Source organism: Marmota marmota, unplaced genomic scaffold (genome assembly GCF_001458135.2).
Source record: "Marmota marmota marmota unplaced genomic scaffold, marMar, whole genome shotgun sequence".
Classification (NCBI taxonomy): Eukaryota; Metazoa; Chordata; class Mammalia; order Rodentia; family Sciuridae; genus Marmota; species Marmota marmota.
Window position 1 is genome coordinate 18,736,432 of NW_026000229.1, and position 23,821 is coordinate 18,760,252.

General features: G+C 37.3%; 1 protein-coding gene across 1 annotated transcript; it reads right to left on the reverse strand.

Moving 5' to 3' along the window:
• Nucleotides 1-17,787: 17,787 nt before the first annotated feature.
• On the reverse strand, nt 17,788-21,631 carry LOC107138051 (upstream-binding protein 1-like). The gene is made up of 2 exons (XM_048793019.1): nt 21,260-21,631; nt 17,788-21,215 (listed from the first exon to the last, which is right to left on the reverse strand). The coding sequence occupies exons 1-2, from the start codon at nt 21,614-21,616 to the stop codon at nt 19,707-19,709; spliced, it is 1,866 nt and encodes a 621-aa protein (XP_048648976.1). The 5' UTR covers nt 21,617-21,631; the 3' UTR covers nt 17,788-19,706.
• Nucleotides 21,632-23,821: the final 2,190 nt, after the last annotated feature.

The window sequence follows — 23,821 nt, forward strand, 5'->3', positions numbered from 1 at the left end:
GATGATCTTTATTTCAATTCCATGCAGCATTGATTACTGTAATTTTATAATAGATCATTAAATCAGGTGGTATTTATTCATCTTCTGATTTCTTTTTAAAGTTATTTTGGCTATTCTTATTCTTTTACATATTCATAAGATTTTTATAATGAGCCTCTCCATTTCTTCAAAAATGCTTGCTGGGCTTTTGATTAGGATTGATTAATATCTACATCTTAGTTTCAGGAGATTTGATGTCTTTACACTATTGAGTCTTCTGAACTGTGTAGCTGTCAATTTAGTTGGGTTTCATTTCACTTCTCAGCAGTATTGGAGTTTTCAGTTACAGGTCTTCAATTACACTTCTTTGATCAGATACTAAATAGCTTTTGTCTTAGAATAATAGTTTATACCTTTAATGCTATTGTAAATGATAATTGTTTTTCAGATTTCAGTTTCTGACTTTGTTAATATTGGCAAAGACATTTTTGTCTATTGGTCTTGTATTTTTTTAAATTTATTTTTTAGTTGTAGTTGGACACAATACCTTTATTTCACTTATTTATTTTTATGTGGTGCTAAGGATCAAATCCAGGGTCTCGCACATGTGAGGTGAGCACTCTACCACTGAGCCACAACCCCAGTCCCTGGTCTAGTATTTTACAAACTTGCCAAATTTGTTAATTTTAGTAGCTTTTATGACAACTCCATCAGATTTTCTATATAGAGAATCCTGAGTTTTATTAATAAAGATATTTTTATGTCATTTCTAGTCTGGATGCTTTTTCTTTTTCTTGATTTATTGCACTGGCTAGACTAAGCTAACACAGTTTTGGGAAGAAATAACAGTAAACATATTTTTCTCCTTTCTTAAGAGAAAATCATTCTGTTTTTTAAATAATTAAATATAATGCTACCTATAGGTTCTTTGAAGATGTCCTTTATCAGGTTAAGGAAGTTCTTTTATTCATTTGCTGAGAGTTTTTAATCAGGAATGTATGTTGGATTTAGTCAAATGATGAATACTTTTTCTGCATCCTTGGAGATGATTGTTTTGTTATTATTTTAAAAAAACCTATTTTTGTGGACTAAAGAAAATGTAACAGAGGCTAGTTTTTTTTTTTTTTTTTTTTTAAAGAATAATATTCTGTAATTCTCCAGAATGGGAGTCAAAAAACTTTTTCTATAGTAAATATTTTAGATAGGGAATATTTTGGATTTTGCAGATCACATACAGTGTCTGTCACTTATTCTTTGTTTTATTTTTATACATACTTTTTAAAAAGAATAAAAACACTATGCTTAGCTTATATTAAAATATTTTGGTCTGGCCATCTGAGCTACAAATTAGGTTTGTTATTATAGTTGGCCATATAGTTATAAAAAACAGCAGCAGCAGTAACAGTAACATATGGCCAGCAAATTCTAAAATATTTGCTCTCTGGCCCTTTACAAAACAACAACAACAACAACAAAAACACAACCTTCCTGTTCTAGAATATTGTAGCAGAATACTTTTAAAGGAATATTACTATCTATGTATCAGCTTAAATTATGCTAAATCAGATAATGAGTGGTATCGTCTTATCTGCAGTACTAGTCCCCAAACAGGGAATATTTTTTTTAAAAAAAATGCAATTGATCATTAAAAGCATATGGTGTGAAGAAACAAATGAGGATCTCAATTATTAGTCTGGAAATTAATTGTGGTGACTCTGCTTGGTTTTTCAGATGGAAGACTTGGCTTCTTGGTTTGGAAGCTGCATCAGCTGAGACTTGGCTTTTTGGAAATAGACATGGTATAGTCTTGATGATTAGCTGTTGTGTCTTAAGTCCCCTCTTTAATTTCATTTAATTGATATGCATATAGCAACAATTATATTCCATGTATTGTTCTAAAAACTTTATGTACTGGACCTGTCCCCTGTCCTATAAAATGGGGATGAGAATGACATTAGTAATATCCTCTTCATAGGACTGCTGAGGGAATTATATGTGGTTAACATAGCTAATAAGTTCATACAGTTATGGGGCCAGAATCTGGCTCTTAACTTTATACCATGCTTTTTCTCAATAGATGGCACTCTTCTTTCTCAGCCTTCTCCCTTTACCTTCTAGTCTTCTTCCATAAACACAGAGAGAGTTGAGAAGTCCTATTTGATACCCTCTTTAAGTGAGCTACCAGATTTACAGCTTTCTTAATAGCAGCTGTTTAAACAGGGGTACAAACAGGAAGAGGAACCTGTAGCCTTTGTGGGGGTTATAGCTCTGCCTTTCAAAATTAATTTAGAAGTTTTATACCCCTCATGGTCAGCATATGCTGGGCCAAGAGACTGTGACCACCCAGTCCCCCAATCAGTTCTAATTTGGGGAACCTAGGCAATTGCTGTGCCTGAGAGGATGTGTCAGCTACATTGAGTAGACCCTTGATAGGAGCTTTCCCCAGTGACCTGACCCCTGCAAAGGCAGTCACGCTGCCCCTCTTCCTTTCTGCAGACTAAGACATGAGTACTTGCATGGCAGCCAGGCCTGTTCTGTCCCAAGCAGGAAGGTGAAGAAGATTACAGCCAGCATGTGCTGCTGGCCACAGCTCAAGCAGTTCTGCAATTCAACATCAAGTTCCTACTGCCCTCCAGAGTGCTGTGCTGCCAGCACAAGCCATGCTTTACCCCCCAAAGACCTACACTCCTTAATGCTCTGGGTCTGCCCAGATAAACTCCTTGGGAATGCTAGGAAAAAAAATAATAAATACAGCAATTTTTAAGCACTGTTAAGTTTTAACTTGTGGCACAAAACAATGTTTTCTCAATCACCATTTAAATAAGGGCTTAAAAGAACTCAAAATCTAGTGAAGAAGGCCAGAATATTTTAGAGAGAGACAGAAACAGAGAGAAAGAGACAGAGAAGTATGAAAATAAAGAAACTAAGGAGGAAAATGTCCACCTTTTTCCTCCGACTTGAACATAGAATTTGAAATTTGGAGGTAACCAAAGAGCTTTCTCTGCCGGGCGTGATGGTATATGCCTATAATTCTAGCGGCTCAGGAGGCTGAGGCATGAGGATCAAGAGTACAAAGTTAGCCTCAGCAAAAGAGAAGCACTAAGCAACTCAGTGAGATCCAGTCTCTAAATAAAACACAAAATAGGGCTGGGAATGTGGTTCAGTGGTCAAGTACCCCAGGATTAGGAAAAAATAAAAATAAAAAAGCTTTCCTAGTTTAACTTCATTTGGATCAACTTTAACCAGTTTTTTTTTCCCCTAAATGAACCTCTCTGGGGTAACCATTGACTGTATGTTAAATGACCCTAACTACTTTTAAAGGTCAGGAAACAAAATAACCAAGCTTAAAATGACATGTCATTCAGTATGAACTACCTCTCCACATCTGTTCCTCTTGATATGCACATCTCCAGGGATACTGATTTTCTCCCATCTGTCCAATGCTGAGTTCCACACAGATTCACACCACTGAGTCATCCTGTGACTAGTTCTCATTCACTGACCTGGGACAGGCCATATTTGCTTGTCCCAGGGGCTCATGGTTCTTGGTTTTTCCCCTCTCTAAATAAATGCACTGTTTTCTTATCAAGCTCCTAGTTTTAAGTTGTACGGCTGTATGAATATACCAATGTAGTGCAAGGGCATCAGGGAAAACCACAGTGTTATCAGTCTTGTTATTTGTCTTGGGCTTTCAAAGAAATCATGTGTTCTCCCAAGCATCTAAAGCCTTTCCATAGATTTGTCCTTTCCCAACTATGCAGGTCCCACTGAGTATTTATTTAGCAATTATTCATGTGTATGTGTTGCTGAGGATTGAACCCAGGGCCTTGAACATGGTAGTCAAACGCTCTGTCATTAAACCATATCCCTAACCTGAACCCAGGTTCTGAAGTGGCAACTTAAAATATACTAACTAATTTAAATGTCCCATTTCTGATGTCTTAGGCTGTTGGTTATTTACATTTATTGTCTACTTAAAGTAGCGTTAGTTCTCTCTCAAAAGAAGTATCTACTTCTTAAGGGGGAGGGAATTATACTATAGAAATAATGCATCTTGATTTTGGTAAACGCAGAAAATTTAGATAAGCAAATAAATAAATATTAGAATCATCTCTAATTCAATAATCCAGAGTTAACTTGCTGGTATCATTTTAGTGAATATCCCTAATGGTGTTTGCCCATATATACATTTTCTTTCAGAAATTGAGTTTATTACCATAATGCTTTCTGTAGCCTTTACTTTTTTTTCTAAGCATGAAATCTTTTACAACATCATTTTTAAACAACTATAATATGAATATAGCCTTAACTTATTTAACAAATCTGCTGCTTCCCACAGGTCTCATTCCTGGAGGATTTTCAGGTAGAAGATGAGCAGATACCAACTAGAGACACAGAGAATAAGAGCCCAGCAATGTGATATTTTATGTCTTTTGATGCAAGAGAGTGGAGATGCTTCTGTGAATCAGTATGGGGTGGGATAGGTGGATTGTTATGTGGAGGCTTCTTTGAAATTGTGGATATCCTCTTATGGAACAAGTGGTATCATTGTGTATGCCCAGAACTATGGTGTGTAAATGCTACATTAGAAGCTTTTTGAACTATCTGCCATCTCATGATGTATTCATTTCAAAGTGATAGTACAGTTCAGGTATACTTTTGATGATATATGACCTGAGAAAAACTTTTGTGTTTGTGAAACATCTTCCAAAGACAATACAAATTTAATAATATTTTGTTCTGTATGTAATAGATAAGGATTGTTTCATACTAGTTGGAGTACAAAAATGGCATATGATTTGGAGCACTCACCTGTAAAGAACAGAAGTGTTCTGTACTAATCAGGGGAGCATACTTGACTACTTCAACTGTACCAGGGCCCTGCGAAAAAGGATGGGGGTTTGGTTGGAATGTAGATACCTTTGGTCTTCAGTCCATGGTGTTGCTTTGAAGATACTCCTGTCTAGGCCCCATGGTTTCTAATTCAGGTGACTGCCTCATGGCTTCACCTAGTTAACATATTGTTCTCAGTAGTTCTAGTCCTAGCACACATCCTCCCCATGGGGCCAGGATGTTTCTCCCTTTCAAGGTTTTTGCCTTAGGGAGGCTGAATATGATTAGAGTGAAAGTGTTAACTACCATCAGACCTAAAAATCCCAGGTATCAGAATCCACCTTTTCTTCAATGGAGTTCATCCTTAGAGACTTGGGTTCTTGTCACCCAGTTGAAGATAACAAAGAAAGGAATTCTTCAAGTTAGCTTTTCCCACCAGTTTGAACAAGTAGTGTCAACTTTCAAATAGGAGCAAGAAAAACATGAGTCAAAAATGTTTGCTTGCCCTTCTATAAAGAAAGGGAGATTTTCAATGTAGCACCCCAGTTAAAAGTGACAAGAAAACAAGTTACCCTGTCCCATAGGTTATTGTGTCCAGTGTTTTTCCATCACATAACAGTTGCTTCCATTTGTGGGATACTTTCTATGCCCCAGCCAATATTATTCTAAATATATGTTTTTATTAACTTAATCCTTGTGAGGATTCTGGGGTATTCCCACCCCAGCTATTGCAAGTGATAGAAATGAGGCACCTCATGAGGGGTTACTTTATTTTCCCAGAAACACATAGTTATTATACTTCCACTTTGTATAATAAAAGACATAAAATGATAAAACTGGAAGTATCTGGGGGAATATCTTAACATTTAGTACCTCTGTCACAATTTCTGTGAATCAAAAGTTTTAATGCTTATCTGTTTGATGTGAGACCATAAGGATGGACTGAGACAGAGAATATAACTTCAAAGTAATTCAAACTTAGAGATTTTGGTGTAACTTGGAAGTGATACACAAGAGAGGTTTTATGAAACATGGAAAAGATAGCTCCCCTCCTCAAGGAACAAATTTTATAATCTTGGTTTTCTCTTCTTGATGGATGGAACTGACCTTCATTCTCTCTCTCTCTCTCTCTCTCTCTCTCTCTCTCTCTCTCTCTGTCACCACCCTGGGAATCCACTTCCCTTGTCCACTGCTCTCTTCAGGAGAGCTCCTGTACAGCACCTGTATATATGTTCTACCACACACAATTCAGTTCCCCATAAAACTTTTGGAAATTTTACATAAATTTATAGAGTGTAGTTTGAGAAGCATGGTACTAAGCAGTTAATAACCAATTATAGTACAATGTGAGCACCCTACTAGTATGGCACTGGATGGTGCTTTAGGACGAATTTCTGAAACCTGGGAGGCAGATCATTTAGAGGTTGGTTTCTAGGCAGCAATCACCTTATGAGTCATATCTCACAAGTTATTATAAGTCAAGTTTCACTCTATTTCTAATTGACAACACCCTGTTGATTGCTAAGAAGATAAAATAACTGAGATTTATTTAGCATTCTTTGAACGTCCATATATGTTACCTGATGTTAATTATCTTGAATCATGGTGATCCTAAAATATGGATGGAAATATTTGCAGCCTAAAAGCTTTTCCTTAAGAGAAAACAAGATCTTCTTAACTGAAAACATTTTCTCTGTAGTTAAGTTCTTGCATTTTTTAAGTGCTTAACTGTGTATTTCACCAAGAGAAGTAACCCCCATTCGCCAACTATTATTCTGTTATTCATTCTTGTGATATATGAAAATATATTAAACAACGATGAAAGTGAACAAAGGGGGACTACACCCACCCTCATAAATGAATCTCTCATACACATTAGGTGTCACGACCTGCATGGCTGTTAATTCAGAAAAACCAGAAAGGGGAGATGGGGCATTAGAAAAGACAGACACATAGAGATAGAAAGTTGAGACTGGGTGGGGCATTACTTTCTGACGGAGAGTAATGACACAGAACTAGCTCAGTATGTTTATTATATAGGTTTTAACATCAAAGGGGTTTTTTGTGTCAAAGTTTCTTCAAAGCATGCTGGATGAAGGACGAAGTTCTGGGCAGCCCAGTTATAATTATCAACTTGGGCAGCTGGTGTCTCAACTCAGGGTCAAGACTGATAGTGCCTGTGCCATGCACAGAACCGCTATTGAACAGGGCATCACCATAGCAACTGGGCAGTCTCAACTTAACTCACGCCTTTGCGCAAGGTTCCCAGCTCAGGCATGCTCCTGTGGCTGGAAGAGACCCTGATTGGAATCATTGGAATCACTGCTCTGACATTAAGTTTTTTAAAAACGGAGTTGCAAAACAAGATATGCAACCTGCTACTACTTATATGAAGGGTAAAAACATACAAGACCAAATAAGTATTTACAACAAAGCAATGATAAATGTTTTAAGGAGATGAAAATGCAAATTACATATTTGTAATTTGATATAAAATATGATAATTACACATTGTACATGTGTATTATCTCAATGTGCCTCATAAATAGTCATTGTGTGTCGAGGTAAAAATTACTGCCTTTAAAAAGATGTATTTATTTTTTATTCTAATTCATTATATATGATTGCAGAATGTATTTCAATTCATATTACACATATAGTGCACAATTTTTCATGACTCTGGTTGTACACAAAGTAGTCACACCATTGGTATCTTCATACATGTACTTAGGATAATGATGTTCATCTCATTCCACCATCTTTCCTATCCCCCTGCCCCCTCCCATCCCTTCCCCACTTTTCCCCATCTAAAGTTCCTCCATTCCTCCCATGCGTTCCCCCTCACCATCTCCATTATGGATCAGCATCCTCATATCAGAGAAAACATTTGGCATTTGATTTTTTGGGGGTATTGGCTTACTTCACTTAGTATAATATTCTCCAATTCCATCCATTTACCTGAAAATGCCATGATTTTATTCTCTTTTAATGCTGAGTAATATTCCATTGTGTGTACATACCACAGTTTCTTAACCATTCATCTACTGAAGGGCACCTAGGTTGGTTCCACAATTTTGCTATTGTGAATTGTGCTGCTGTAAACATTGATGTAGCTGTGTCCTTGTAATATGCTGCTTTTAAGTCCTTTGAGATTAAACCAAGGAGTGGGATAGCTGGGTCAAATGGAGGTTCCATTCCAAGTTTTCCAAGGAATCTCCATATTGCTTTCCAGATTGGCTGCACCAATTTGTAGTCCCATTAGCAATGTATGAGTGTGCCTTTTTCTCCACATTCTCGCCAACACTTATTGTTTGTATTCTTTTTGTTTGTTTGTTTTGTGTTTTTTTGTTTGTATTCTTAATAGCTGCCATTCTGACTGAAGTGAGATGAAATCTTAGAGTAGTTTTGATTTGCATTTCTCTAATTGCTAGAGATGTTGAACATTTTTCATGTTTGTTGATTTATTGTATATCTTCTTCTGAGAAGTGTCTGTTTAGTTCCTTTGCCCAGTTATTGAATGGGTTTTTTGGTGTTAAGATTTTTGAGTTCTTTATATATCTCTTTATATATCCTAGAGATTAGTACTCTAACTGATGTGCTTGTGGTAAAAATTTGCTCCCATTCTGTAGGCTGTCTATTCACTTCACTGATTGTTTCTTTTGCTGAGAGGAAGCTTTTTAGTTTGAATCTATGCCATTTATTGATTCTTGATTTTATTTCTTATTAAGGAAGTCAGGGCCTAATCCAACATGATGAAGATTTGGGCCTACTTTTTTCTTCTATTAGGCACAGGGTCTCTGTTTTAATTCCTAGGTCATTGATCAACTTTGAGTTGAGTTTTGTGCATGGGGTTGAGTTTTGAGAGATAGGGGTTTAATTTCATTTTGTTGCATATGGATTTCCAGTTTTCCCAGAACCATTTATTGAAGAGATTATCTTTCGGGCTGGGGACATAGCTCAGTTGGTACAGTGCTTGCCTCGCATGCACAAGGCCCTGTGTTCAATCCTCAGCACCACCAAAAGAGAGAGAGAGAGAGAGAGAGAGAGAGAGAGAGAGAGAGAGAGAGAGAGAGATCTTTTCTCCAGTATATGTTTTTGGCGTCTTTGTCTAATATGAGATAATTGTACTTATGGGGATTTGTCTTTGTGTCCACTATTCTATACCATTGGTCTACAAGTCTGTTTTGGTGCCAATAACCATGCTGATTTTGTTACTGTTGCTCTACAGTATAGTTTGAGATCTGGTATAGTGATGCCGCCTGCTTCACTCTTCTTGCTAAGGATTGCTTTAGCTATTCTGGGTCTTTTATTTTTCCAGATGAATTTCAGAGACTACTTTTTCTATTTCTATGAGAAATGTCATTGGAATTTTGGTTGGAATTGCATTAAATCTGATAGTGCTTTTGTTAGTATGATCATTTTGACAATATTAATTCTACCTATCCAAGAACAAGGGAGACTTTCCCATCTTTTAAGGTCTTCTTTAATTTCTTTCTTTAGCATTTTGTAATTTTCATTGTAGATATCTTTCACCTCTTTCATTAAGTTGATTCCCAGGTATTTTAATTTTGAGGCCATTGTAAATTGGGTAGTTTTCCTAGTTTCTCTTTCAGAAGATTTGTCACTGATATACAGAAATTCCCTTGATTTACGTGTATTGATTTTACATCCTGCTACTTGGATGAATTAATTTATTAGTTCTACTAGTTTTCTGGTATAATTTTTTGGGCCTTCTAGGTATACAATCATATTGTCGACAAATAGTGATCATTTGAGTTCTTTTTTTTCCTACCCATATCCCTTTAATTTCTTTATTTTATTTCTCTGTCTAGAGTTTCAAGAACTATGTTAAATAGGAGGAGTGAAAGGGGGCATCCCTGTCTTATTCCAGTTTTTAGAGGGAATGTTTTCAATTTTTCTCCATTTAGAATGATGTTAACCTAGGGCTTAGCATAGATAATTTTTACAATGTTGAGATATGTTCCTGATATTCCTAGGTTTTCTAATGTTTTGAACATGAAGGGGTGCTATATTTTGTCATATGCTTTTTTTGCATCTATTGATATGACCATATGATTTTTATCTTTAAAGCCTATTGATATGATGAATTAAATTTATGATTTTCTGTATGTTGAACCAATCTTGCATCCCTGGGATGAACCCCACTTGATTGTGGTGTACTATTTTTTTGATATGCTTTTGTATTTTTATTTACCAGCATTTTATTGAGATTTTTGCATCTATGTTCATTAGGATATTAGTCTGAAGTTTTCTCTCTTTGATGTGTCTTTGTTTGGTTTTGGAATCGGTGATATTGGCCTCATAGGATGAGTTTGGAAGGGTTCCTTCTTTTTCTATTTCATAAAATAATATGAGGAGTATTGGTACTAGTTATTCTTTAAAGGTCTAGTAGAACTCAGCTGTATATCTATCCTTTCCTGGGCTTTTTTTGGTTTGTATGCTTCTGATGGCATCTTCTATTTCATTGCTTGAAACTGATCTGTTCAACTTTTGTATACCATCTTGATTCAGTTTGGGCAAATCATATGACTCTAGAAATTTGTCGATGCCTTTGATATTTTCTATTTTATTGGAGTACAAATTTTCATAATAATTTCTAATTATCTTCTGTATTTCTGTAGTGTCCTTCATGATATTTCCTTTTTCATCACTGATGTTAGTAATCTAAGTTTTCTCTCTCCTTCTCTTTGTTAGCATGGCTAAGGGTCTGTCAATTTTATTTATTTTTTTTAAAGAACCAACTTTTTTGTTTTCTCAATTTTTTCAATTGTTTCTTTGTTTCAATTTCATTGATTTCAGCTCTGATTTTCATTATTTCCTATCTCTTACTGCTTTTGGTATTGATTGGTTTTTTCTAGGGCTTTGAGATGTAATATTAGGTAATTTATTTGTTGACTTTTTCTTCTTTTAAGGAATGAACTCCATGCAATGAACTTTCCTCTTAGTACTGCCTTCATAGTGTCCCAGAGATTTTGATATGTTGTATCAGTGTTCTCATTTATCTCTTAAGAAATTTTTAATCTCCTCTTTGATGTTTTTTTGCAACCCATTATTCATTCAATAGCATATTATTTAATCTCCAGGTGTTGGAATAGATTTTATTTTTTATTATTGATTTCTAATTTCGTTCCATTATGATCTAATAGAGCACAGGGTGGTATCTCTATTTTTTTTTTGTTATTTGCTAAGAGTTGCTTTGTGGCATAATGTACGGTCTATTTTAGAGAAGGATCCATGTGCTACTGAGAAGAAAGTGTATTCACTCATTGATGGATGAAATATTCTATATATGTCAGTTAAGTCTAAGTTATTGATTGTATTATTGAATTCATAGTTTCTTTGTTTAGCTTTTGTTTAAAAGATCTATCCAGTGTTGAAAGATGTGTGTTAAAGTCACAGAATTATTGTGTTGTGGTCAATTTGACTCTTGGACTTGAGGAGAGTTTGTTTGATGAACATAAATGCTCCATTTTGGGGGCATATATATCTATAATTGTTTTGTCTTATTGATATATGGTTCTCTTAAGTAGTATGAAATGTCTTTCTTTATTTCTTTTGATTAGTTTTGGCTTGAAGTCTTATTATGAGGATGGAAACCCCTGCTTGTTTCCACAGTCCATGTGAAGGGTATGATTTTTCCCAACCTTTCACCTTCCGTCTGTGGATGTCTTTTCCTATGAGATGAGTTTCTTGAAGGCAGCATATTTTTTTAATCCAATCTGCCAGCCTATGTCTTTTGATTGGTGCGTGTAGGCCATTAACATTCAGGGTTATTTTTGAGACGTGATTTGTATTCCCGGTCATTTTTGTTTATTTTTGGTATTTAACTTGAGTTGGTTTCTCCTTCAATTGGCCTTTCCTTTAGTATAGTTCCTCCCTTTGCAGTATTTCATTGTTGATTTTCATTTCCTTGTAGAATATTTTGCAAAGAATGTTCTATAGTGCAGGCCTTCTTGCTATGAATTCTTTTAGCTTTTATTATGGAAGGTTTTTATTTTGTCATCAAATCTGAAGCTTAATTTTGCTGACCTAAGATTCTTGGTTGGCGCCCATTTTCTTTCAGAGCTTAGTATATGTTGTTCCAGGACCACCTAGCATTGAGGGTCTGGGTTGAAAAATCTGCTGAGATTCAAGCTGGTCTTCCTCTATATGTAATCTGATTTTTCTCTTGTAGCCTTTAAAATTCTATCCTTATTCTCTATGCTTGGCATTTTCATTATCTTCTTGTAGATCTGTTGTAATTTTGTACATTTGGGGTCCTGTAGGCCTCTTGTATTTCATTCATTTTCCAGCTCATTCTTCATGCTTGGGAAGTTTTCTGATGTTATTTCATTGAAGAGAGTGTGCATTCCTTTGGTTTGAACCTCTGAGCCTTCCTCTATCCCAGTAAATCTTAGATAAAGTCTTTTGATGATGTTATCCCATAATTCTTGGATGCTCTGTTGATGGTTTCTTACCATATTCACTGTGTGGTCAATTTCATTTTCAAGATTGTATATTTTGTCTTCATTGTCTGAAGTTCTGTCTTCCAAGTGATCTAGTATGTTGAAGATGCTTTCTTTTGAGTTTTTTATTTGGGTTTATTGTTTCTTTAAATTCAAGGATTTCTGTTTGTTTTTTTTGTTTTGTTTTGTTTGGTTTTTGTTTGTTTGTTTGTTTTCAGTATCTCTCTTCCTTAAAGTAATCTCTTGCTACCTGTATTTGCTCTCTTATCTTTTTGTTGGAGTGATTGATTTTTGCCTGCATTTGCTCACTTAGGTCATTCTTTAATTCCCAGATCATCTTAATTATGTACATTCTGAACACCTTCTCTTGACATTTCATCTACTGTGCTATCTACGAATTCTATTGTTGTAGTTTCTTGCTTGTTTGGGGCACTTTCATTCCTTGTTTTTTCATGATGTCTATGTGTCTTCCTCTCTTGCAGTGTAGATCTGAGGTTCTGCAGCTTCTATCCTATTGTCTTATAGTGTCCCTGAAGGTTACCAAAACCTGACCTTTAAGGGGAATACCAATACCTCACCTTTAAGGGGAATGTCAATATTACAGCCCCCAATGTAACCAATATATAGCTGTAAATCAATTAGCTTCTATTTTGACATTTACAGATTTGTCGCTATAAACAGAAATGATGAGTTCAGTTATCTTCAACAATATAGTCAATAAGTTTGCATATTGGGTTACAGTTTCTAGTGGTGGTGGTAGGGATAGGCTGTGATGTTTATGAAGTAGGATGTGAGAATATAGAGGTATTAGATTATATGACTAGATAAAAGGTAATTGTTTCTCCTGTTAGCAGGAGAAACAAGAGAGAGGCAACCCTATGCAAGATTCCCTGTTATTTCTGCAACAGGATGGTGACTGTTAGCACGCCTAGTAGAGATATCTCTGGTGCAACCAGGCCCACAGGGACCTTGGTGACATTTTACCAGGTCCTGATTGTTGTCCATAGAATAGAAGCAGCAATCAAGCCTGTAGGTACCTTGATGTTGGGCTATGGAGCTGCACTTTGGTTTAATTGGGACCACGGGTGTGCTGGGTCGGGCCTCTCCAGGGCAGTGGGCCACGCCTGACTTTGTTTTAATATTGCTTGCACACAACTGCATGCATAAAGTACAAAAATATGACTTCAAAAAGAGTCTTACCATTGGTGTAGTGCATGGGTCAACATTTTGTTACCACCGAGGATTTTTGTTACCAGTCCTAGAGTAAAATATTAAAACATATAATGGGCCAATAAGGATCAAGAAGTTGATTGGGGATCAAATAAAACGATTTATGGTTAGACAGCAACATGATAAATATATAAATATTATCTTAGGCTTACATATTCATCAAATTAAAAGTTACATCTATTACTTGGATTAAGATAAAAACATCATAATCTTTTTAAGATAAATGTTTGAAATATTAAAAGACAATTTCTTTGACTTGAGATTTAAGCAATAATGACCAGAGCATCTATAGTGAATTAAGGGAACAATAGTTAAGAGAGATCACACAAGAAAAATCTATTCACTTACATAGAATGGGCAATCTAAAAAACTTATACTAGTTTACTTACACGCAGCTTATACTTGTATCTTTTAAGCAGCAATATAGATAATTTGTATTATCAAAGGAAAGAAAGCATATTTAAGTGGGTAAACTATTCAACAAATGCACTCATCTGAGTGGGGATGATTGATGGTCTTTGGCCTCAGTTTACCCAAGTGCTGATTTAAAAGACTTGACACATAAATCAATGCATGGAAATGCAGTGCAAGGCAAGATATTTGATCACTTACTGTAGGCACAGGGTGCTCTGATGGAGATGAAAATCGAATTTCCCCTCCCCAATGATTCAGAGGTGATGGCAAAACTACATTTGAAGCATGAATCAGAGTAAAGATGCAGATGATGCGAGGGCTTTTCAGAGACAGGCAAGTCCAGAGCATGTACAAAGTCCTGAAGGTGAGAGAATACAGATTCTCAAGGAATAGCAAGCACAGTGACAGGCATGTGGGTGTGGCAAGAGTTGATGCTGGGATGTTAGTAGGGAGGGGCCAGTCATGGGGTTCTTTTATACCAGATGCCAGAACAAAGATGCAAAGAGGTCTGGGCTTTATTCTGAAGGTAGCAGGGCACCACAAAAGGTTGTGAACTGGGATAATAATAAAATCAGGTCTGGGGGCTGGGGATGTGGCTCAAGCAGTAGCGCGCTCGCCTGGCATGCGTGCGGCCCAGGTTCCATCCTCAGCACCACATACAAAGATGTTGTGTCCGCCGAAACTAAAAAAATAAATAAATAATAAATATTAAAAAAAAATTTAAAAAAATAAAATCAGGTCTGTCAATTCTTGGGAGGAGTGAAGAGGGAGGACTGATGGGAGGTGGGGCAGGGAGGCTGATGACAGCAGCTTCCAGAAGCAGGCACTAGACAAGCAAATTGAACCTGTGGAGAGGGAATATTTCACCTAGAGAAGGTAGACAAAGTCTGAAGGAGTACTGCAGAGAAAGCTCATAGCAAGGTGAGTTTTCTTCTGTTTAAAGGTTGGTAAAAGAAGGCAATGATACATGCATGTTTGCCTGCAACTTAAGTTACTTCTTACCTCTGATGACAATTTGAGTATGATCAGCTCTGACTGAGAAACAAATGTTCCAGTATATTTTATAAACATTCTGAATCATAAGCAACTGAAAGGACTTTTGGGAAAAAGAACATAATACTGAGAGCCAAGCCCAAGGTTGGAATAAAGACTCAGCCAAGTGTATGTTGAACAACACCAAGTTCCAATTTCTTCATCTATAAAGTATTAGGTTGCTGTGTTTGTCATGAGGATTAAATAAATACAATGTTTATAAAAATGATTAGGAATTCTGTGTACATAGAACCAACATGAAGGAGACGAACTTTTGACATCAAAGGAGAAAGTCTTAATGAGTTGAAGAATTTTAAAAGGTAACCATGAATTGGTCTGCATATTACCTGGAAAAATAAAAAGGAGAAATCTTCATACTCCTCAGGGAAAAAAATGGATATTGATTTTATCCACCCCAACCTTCATTTGGTAACTTGTTTATACATTTAATTATTGTACTATTAAATAGTGTGCCATTCTTTGAAGCTCTTTCAAAGTGAAGAACTAGTATGCTTAGGAGGTCATTTTATATGTATTTCATAAGCTGTTTCCCCAAAACTGTCCTTTCCAATATAAACAAAGTGCTTTAGCAAACTGAGAAATTTTGAAAGCTTAATGTGGAAAACATAACCCAAACAAATAATTTTAGTATTGATTACCAAAATATAGTAAGTCCTATTATGTGCCTTGTACCTTTTTATGTAGTTTTTTTAAAAATGGGAGGTCTTGCTATATTGTCCAGGTTAGCCTTGAACTCCAAAACTCAAGTGATCCACTGCCTCAGCCTCCTAGGGAGCTGGAGTTAAGGTGCACACCACTTTGCTCATATCTTGTATTTTCTATACCCTTTCTCTGATCCTTACAAAATGCAGCTAATACAGACTGTAACTCTCATTTGACAGATAGGATGGGAGCTCAGAAGCTCTTACAAAGTTGGCCAAGGTTACACACATAGAAAATGGCAGAGCCAGGTTTGTGAACCAAAGGCTGAGAGACCTCAAAATCTATTGCACTGCCTCTATCTTCACTCAGAAGGAATGTCATAGAAAACAGTGGTACACGACCAAGCATGGGCAGTTATAGAGGGCTTTCAGAAGGAAGTGACTTTTGAGCACAGTCCCAGGAGGAGGAGGAGGAGTACTGAAAGCAGGTGAGGATATAGAGACATATGTAGAAGCATGGAAATGAGGGAGTAGAAGATCAATAGCACTTTAATGCTTAAAAAATACTTCCACACATAATTTCTTAAAAAGACACTTTTTCCCCTTCTTACAGATGAAAATGAGGTATACTAGAAGTTGATTTGATCTTTGACTTGATCAAAGACACAAAGCTAATTGCTGAACTAGTACTCAAAGTCAACTCCTCAGATGCCAGACCCTGGGCTCCTCCTGCAGTACTATGGCAGTTACAAAGCCTCACCCCATATTTCCCATTGTAACCTCATTTCAGATTTTATCATATCTTCCCTACTTTTATATTTCTTCTATTTCAATGACTTTGCCTACTTCTTTTTACTTTTATCTGTGCATATATTTTTGTAGGCTTGCTCAAACTTTCAATGAACCAGAGTGTATATTGATAAAAATTTCAGTAACTACAAAAAGGAAATAAGAAAAATCTATCACCTCCCTCACATACCACTTTGATGCTGTTTGTTCCTTTTTTTTTTTTTAGAATTGATGTGATTTTTTTTTATTTTTAAATTTTAAAAATCAGGTTACACCAAAACTATTCAAAAATTTTACACACTTAAAACTCAGAAAACTGTTGGCACCTTTTGGACTCACAATATAAAAATGAATAAACCATTGCAATACTTAATTCAGAGGGTTTTATTGCTATTTTCTGGCACATAAATCTGAGTAAAACCGTTTTCCAAATTCAGACCTCCTAATGTTACCTGAAATAAGATATGATGCTGTATGTTGAGTCCTGCTCTGCACTGTCCACATTTGTGATCTTTATTGAAGATTAGGAACCCATTACCACCTTCACTGTGAACTCAAATGTTAATGGCAGCTGATCCTTGCAACCACTTCTTAGAACTCATGAGAAATAAAAACAAAAATGCTTTCTATGTTTTTATAGACAATGATAAAAGCATTTTTAAGGGGACAAATGCCTCAGCTGCATTCAAAGACGGCAGATAAATATATTCCCCCCCATAAATTGACTTAGCAAGATTGAGTAAGCATTAAAGTACTTAGTATTTTATTGCTTTTTGATAAACTCCAGTATTTCCTGGTTATATGAATGCCATAGCAGTTATTTTTATATTATATATATAATCTGCACCACTGTTAGGGATGGAGGACATAACTGATGAAGCCATTTAAGTGAACAAATGAGCATGTAACAAACTTGTTAAAATGATTAGTTTGTATTAAATTTAAAGCTGCGATTATAATTCATTGGTAGAGTACTTTACCTGGCCATGTGTGAGGCCCTGGATTTAATCCCCAGCACTGGAGAAGATTTTTTTTTCTAATGACCAGAGACTGCCATACATTCTCTCTTGAGTTAGGATACAACCTCTCACTGCTATTGGACTTGATGCTAAACGATCCATGACCTCATTTATAAAAATAGAGGGTTACCTCAAGTGAGAAAACCAGGTTTGTTTCCTCTGTAAAGAACAGTTTGTAGAATAACCTGTCCTTAGTTTTGAGGGAAAAAACCTACAAGAGCTTAGCCTCTTACAATATTTGTTCTGAGGTATGCTCAGGACAGTGGCTCTCTTGGTTCTATGACTCTACTTGAGATGAAACTAGCAAGGTGAAAGTCAACTTGAAGTGAAACTAGCAAGAACTGACATTGTAAATGAGACACGTTTGCAAAACAATCGGAAAACATTTATTGTACTGAAAATGTGTACATCCTACTATTAAAAAAACAAAGTAGCAAATTTGCTGGTGCCATAATTTATTTAACCTGTTTTACTGGGACAGACTAACGGTCAATGCCACTCAGTATTAATTTCAAGTTTGATGAGCTTGTATTTTATCCCACTTTTCTAAAACCTGATGAATTCAAAATAGCACACAGCATTAAATGACATTTATTGTTCCATAAATCATGAGACCCAAAGGAATGCTAAATAGACAAGCAAAACTCTAAAACAACTGAGAAGCTTACTTCTTTCAAGAACCAAGTGACTGGTACAGAAAACATGTGGTCACACAAAAGCAAAGGGGAGAAGGACAGAAAGGAAAACTCTCCTCCTACATGGTCTATAGGAGTAACAGATATTTCTGAACTAAGATGAAAATATTCAGACAGTGCTTCTTTGTAGCAAATAATTAACCCCTTTATGAATAAACCAAAATGTCAAAGCTTTCACCTAGTGAAGTCATTTGTGTTCTGGGAGAGATTTCAAACTTACTATTAATCATTCCTATTTCCACCTGAACAAAGACGAGGCTCAAATGGTACATTCAAAGCCAAAAGAGCTTAGTAAACAGAGATGCTGTAATTAAAAAGTTTAAAAATTCAGTCTGATACACCATAGGCCTCAAAAAATGCTCAATGAATTCTGGAAAGGCTCTGAGTGAAGGGAGGAGCAAAAGAAGAAACCAGTGGATTCCCTTTGGTGGGCTGGGGGGGAAGTTGCTAGCACACTTTTTATGAAAGACGTATACTTTAAGAAAAAGCCATTGTGTGGTTATTAAAAACCTCTCAATCCGAATGTTTATTCATGATTGTACTGAAGCTCAGTATCTTAAGAAGAGACCAAGGGATTTTTTTTTTTTTGTACATTTTAGTGTTAGATTTATGATATCTAGTGTTTCCATGAAAAATCTCATCTTGTTCATAACAAAGATCCCATAACACCAACTCAGAAGCTACCAACAATAAAACTTTGTGCCTCCTACCTATGTCACCTATTTCCAATGTCTGGGGTAGGTCTTTAAAAATGCTCAGGAGTAAGGGGGTGGAGAAATAAGAAGGAAACAAGAAAGAAAACGACGAGTCTAAAAGGCAAGGAGGCTTCCAAAAAATGAAAACCAGAAACTAAAATGCTAAAATTGGAAGCAGAAGCAAAAAAGGTATTCAATAAATCTGTGACAAAGCAAAAACACAAGTCTTTGTACCTGTTAGGATTTACACTGATCCTCTCACCAAGGTACTCCTGATAATGCAGTTTGCTTCAAGCCCATCTTCCTGGCTTGGATCCTCTCCAGTTTGGCATGATCATTTCAAACCTATACCCTTAGACATGATTTCTTCTGAGAAGGTGCCAAGCCTCTTACCTGACCATCACCACATCAGCACAGTCCATCTCTCTGCTGAAGGAATCCTTTCTGGCTCCACAATAGCACTGTCCCCCATCTCCTCCCCAGGTCAGCATAAGGTTCAGGCAATAGAAACCAAACTGGCACAGATAGGTAAATGCCCATGGTTAAGTTTTACATTCATTTCCAAACCGCATACAGTGTAAAAAGCACAAGGGCTACTTCTGGGAACTGTATCTACTGGCCTCTGCCAGAGAAGCAGGTAGCCACGCCTGCCCCACGGCCTCCAGAGCTGGATGCACGCTGTCCCGACGTGCTCACTCTCACGAGGATGCTTGGCTATGGCAGTGACAGTGAGATTTGCCTCTCATACAACTCATTAGAAAGGTCATCTGTGTTTTCAATATGAAACATTTCATATAGTAAAATCCAATCCCAAGACTTCTTGGATTCAGTCTTCACACACTTTTAGCGTGACTTTATTTGGTACTGGATATAGTTCAGTCTACATAAGACATCACTTCAAAATTATGTGGATACCATCATTATTTTCAGCTTTTACTGTAGAGAATAAAAAACAACTCTCATCTTGAAAGTTCTGAACCATCTGATCACTAACAAGAATGTGGATGCCAGTGGGACCCTGTCTGTAAACCTGGTTAATTTGGTGGAGAGGAATATTAAACACCAACGCAAGTTTTCGCGCAACTTCTGAGGCAACCATTTCTTCCAAGTAGATTGCATGGAAAACGTAAGGCGTCCCACTGCCATTCTCGCCTCCACTGCCTGCAGCTTGCTGCTGCGCTTGCAGGGTGGCACTACTCGGCTGCTCCTGGCAGACATAGATGGTTAAGCGGGGCCTAACCGACCTTGACTTCAGTGAATTATAGAGCCGAATTCCATCGGCTGCACCACAAATTTGAACTAAATCTTCCTTTGTCAGTTTTAATAAGTCGGCACCTGAAAAATTAGAAAACAGTCTTGTATAGGAAGAGAATCTGTTTTTGAGCAGCCACTGTTGTGTTTCCTGGGTTGTAGCTGAAGGCTGAATTTGTTCACCAGATGCCTGTGAAACTCCATCTCCCTGATGATTTGGGGAAGAAGAATTGCTGTCTGGAACACTGAAAGTGCTCTGCTGGGAAGAGGTGAAAGTGGGCGCTGGTGAAGGGCTGTTATTCGCATAGGTTGTGGGGGTATCAGGCCACGGAGAACAACTGCCTCGCTTTGCCAGAGAATCACTGTAGTCTGCTGGCAAAGTCTGCTTGCTGGACTTTTTCTGCTCATGTTCAACTGCATCTTCAATTATAGGCTCAAGCCTCATCTCTGTGAGGATTGTGGTATCATAGGACGGCTGATACTTTTCTTTTTCATGAGCTGTTCTTTTTTTCATCTTTTCTCGGTCAGTTTTTTGTTTTCTGTCTGCACCTTTAGGCTTAAAAACTTTAATTTGGCAACTAGCGGAGTGAAGATGATCTGTGTATTCTCCATTTTCATTCTGCTTAAAGGTGACCACCTGGATCCTGAAAGGTACTCCCTTTTCACCTCCATGTTTCCGAGGAGTAAATTCTGTGCTGATGCAGTGTACCTGAATAAAAGCAGATGTGCGTTTTGCAGGGTCCCACAGAAACTCAACTGCATTTAACTGACTTGGATTTGTCCTTGTATCGATTATGCCCACAGACATTGGAATATCTAAATCAAGAAATCTGTCTCCTGGGCGATTCCACTTCCAACCTTCAAGTTGCTGATGTTCTGTATATTGTAGCCGTCGGTCATGGAATACAACCCTTATGATGCTCTTTACCAACTTTCCACAGATCTCAGGCATATCTCCCATTTTCCGATTATCCAACATCCGAATTTCGTAAGACTGACCTTGGTTCAAGTGAGTGAGTGTTTCATCATGTAGTTTTACTGCCGGTGATGTGGCAGCACACATCACATACTGAAAGGGTGGATGTTTCGTTTCACCATCCAATGGAAGGCTAGGATCTTCCCGCTTGAAAATGGGCAATGCCAACACATCATTAGCTAGCATGCACAGGACCCTGGATTCCATGCCAATAAGACACTCATGCTGTAGGCGCCGGCGCCCAGCTCCTGCCAGATGCCCGAAAGGCTGGCGTCGAAGTCGTGCACCAGCCCAGACTCGATCACCTCATCCATCTTGAGCACCCAGGCCATCTTCCGGCCTCGCCGCCGCCCCGCGCAGCGCGGCCTCCGCGTCCGGGGCGAAGGGGCCAGAGCTCCGCGGGCGCGTCCCCGCCGACGCCGCTCCGCCGGCCGGACGCTGGCTTCGGTAGGGATCCGGCTCGGGCTCCCTGTTTGTTCCTTTTTAAGACTGGGCCTTAGGAAATCACATAGATATCCAGTTATGATATTAAGCCACATAGTTTTGGTTTTTGCTAGTTTCTTTGAAGGCTCCATCAGAAATAGGTTTCTGATGTTCTGTCTTCTTGATGATTTTATGAGATCGTATTTTGTTCTGTAAAGATATAGGGCCATTCCCACATGGCTAAACACGGTTTTCTCCAAGGCTTTCTGAGGCTAGTAGATTGTGAATCTTCTGTGGAACTTCTCACCATCCAGACCTTTCCCAGGGAGACTCTTTAACTGTCTTGCTACTTTTTCCTTCCCATTCCAGGGCATAGGTATTGACACAAACAATCTGTGATTTCATACAAGTTTCTTTAACATCTTTTCCATTTTCATCATGTCAGACTCTAGTGGCTTATAAATTCCCTGGGTCTGTTATGTAAGTCACCTGAATCCTTTTTTGGAACTAGATATACTATAAATAAAGAAAATTAACACACTTCCTGGGAGAACAAGGATTCTGTTTACAAATGGCACAGCACTCCTATGCACAACTAGTGCATGATTTCCTGCTCATTACAATTTCATCATGCTTTACTATGTTAGGTTCTTATTTAATCAATAAAGTTTCAACTCAGATCCAATGTTTCTCTTTTACCTAGCCACCTAGACGAGATTTAAAAAAAAAATGGCTTTGAGGGGAGTACTCTAGGAAAGTGGCTATAAGCACACATGACAATGAGCCAGATGGATCTAGTTTAAGTCCCAGCTCTGCTACTACTAGATGTGAGACATTGGACAAATTATTTTTCCTTTATTAGCCTCATTTTCTGTATCCCTATCTTCTGTTTAGAGTTGTTTAGATAAGATAAAATATATTAAACATTTAACATGACGTCTACCTAATAGAGTATCCTGTAAACATTGATATTGAGATAGTTTCTTTGAAATAATTTCAAAGCTTTGAATATATGATGATAGCAGACTTTGAGTAATGATTAGGCACAAAACAGAAAGCAACTGGGGAGATGAGAGTCTTCACTGATGGGTCCCTTTTCACTTTGTCCAAATGTGATTTAAGAATCCTGAAGGATAACTGTGGATTCAGTCTGCAGATATCAGTACAAAGGAATGACTAACTTGAGTGTGTTCCTGGTAAGTAATTTAATTTCCCTTTACCTTACTTTCTCTTCTATAGAATGTTGATTCATGGGAAATGTATTTTGGGAGAACCCTTTTGACAGAGATTGAGTTTTCAGCCCTGCTTGTGTTGCTCTATAGACATGGACATGCTGGAAGCACATTCACTCACATCTCATGTCCTGCTTTCAGTGGCATTCTCCCACAATGGCATGTGTGTGTTTCTGTCACAAAGCCTCTCAGGAGAGGAAAAGTCATTTTCACGGAGTTTTAGTTTGAAATGAGCTGCATGTACCCTGAGACATAAAGCAGATGTGCTCTGCTTTAGAGAAGACTCTTCATCCACCAATCTACAGATTGTCCTGATAAGCCAGAGAGACCCTATCAGAGACCCTTAGAGATGCCACTGCCAGAAAGTTTTGGTTTAGCAGGAATGTCTATTGCTCCCTGGCCCCAGTGGCTACATATCAATTGATACTTACCCCTCAAAATCATACCCTAGGGGCTGGGGTTGTGGCTCTGTGGTAGAATGCTTGCCTAGCATGTGTGAGGCACTGGGTTCGATTCTCAGCACCACATATAATTAAATAAAGGTATTGAGTCCATCTACAACTAAAAACATTTTTTAAACTGAATTTTTAAATGCAATTTAAAAAATGCATACCCCAAATGGAAACAGTGGTCAATTAAGAAACAAAACATTATTAATACAGGGAAAGCATTAACTCTCCTTAAGTTGAAAAATTTAGAAATATTGGGGCTTATCCCAAAGCAAGAATAGTGGATAATATAGACTTGGGTGGTTTGAGAATTAGAATTCTGGGTATAAAGTGCTATACAAGTCGCAGAGTGCCTGTTACACCATAGACTCAGTGGTTATATGGAACTGAGTGAATGAAGGGAACAGTAAGAAAAAAGACAGGCAGGACAGAAAGAAGAAATTAGAAAAAAAGCTAGGACTTAGTATATGTGGACTATGATTCATCACTTAAACGACCCTAGACAAGTCTCTTAAACTGAGACTCAGTTTTTCATGTGGAAAACAGAAACAACATCTCACTGATTTGTTGTGAGAAAGAATTCAAATAACGTAGTTACAAAGATATGTGGCTTGAAAGCAGCTGACAGTCATAAGACCTGGATTGTAGATTGGCATCAAATCAACACAATATAATT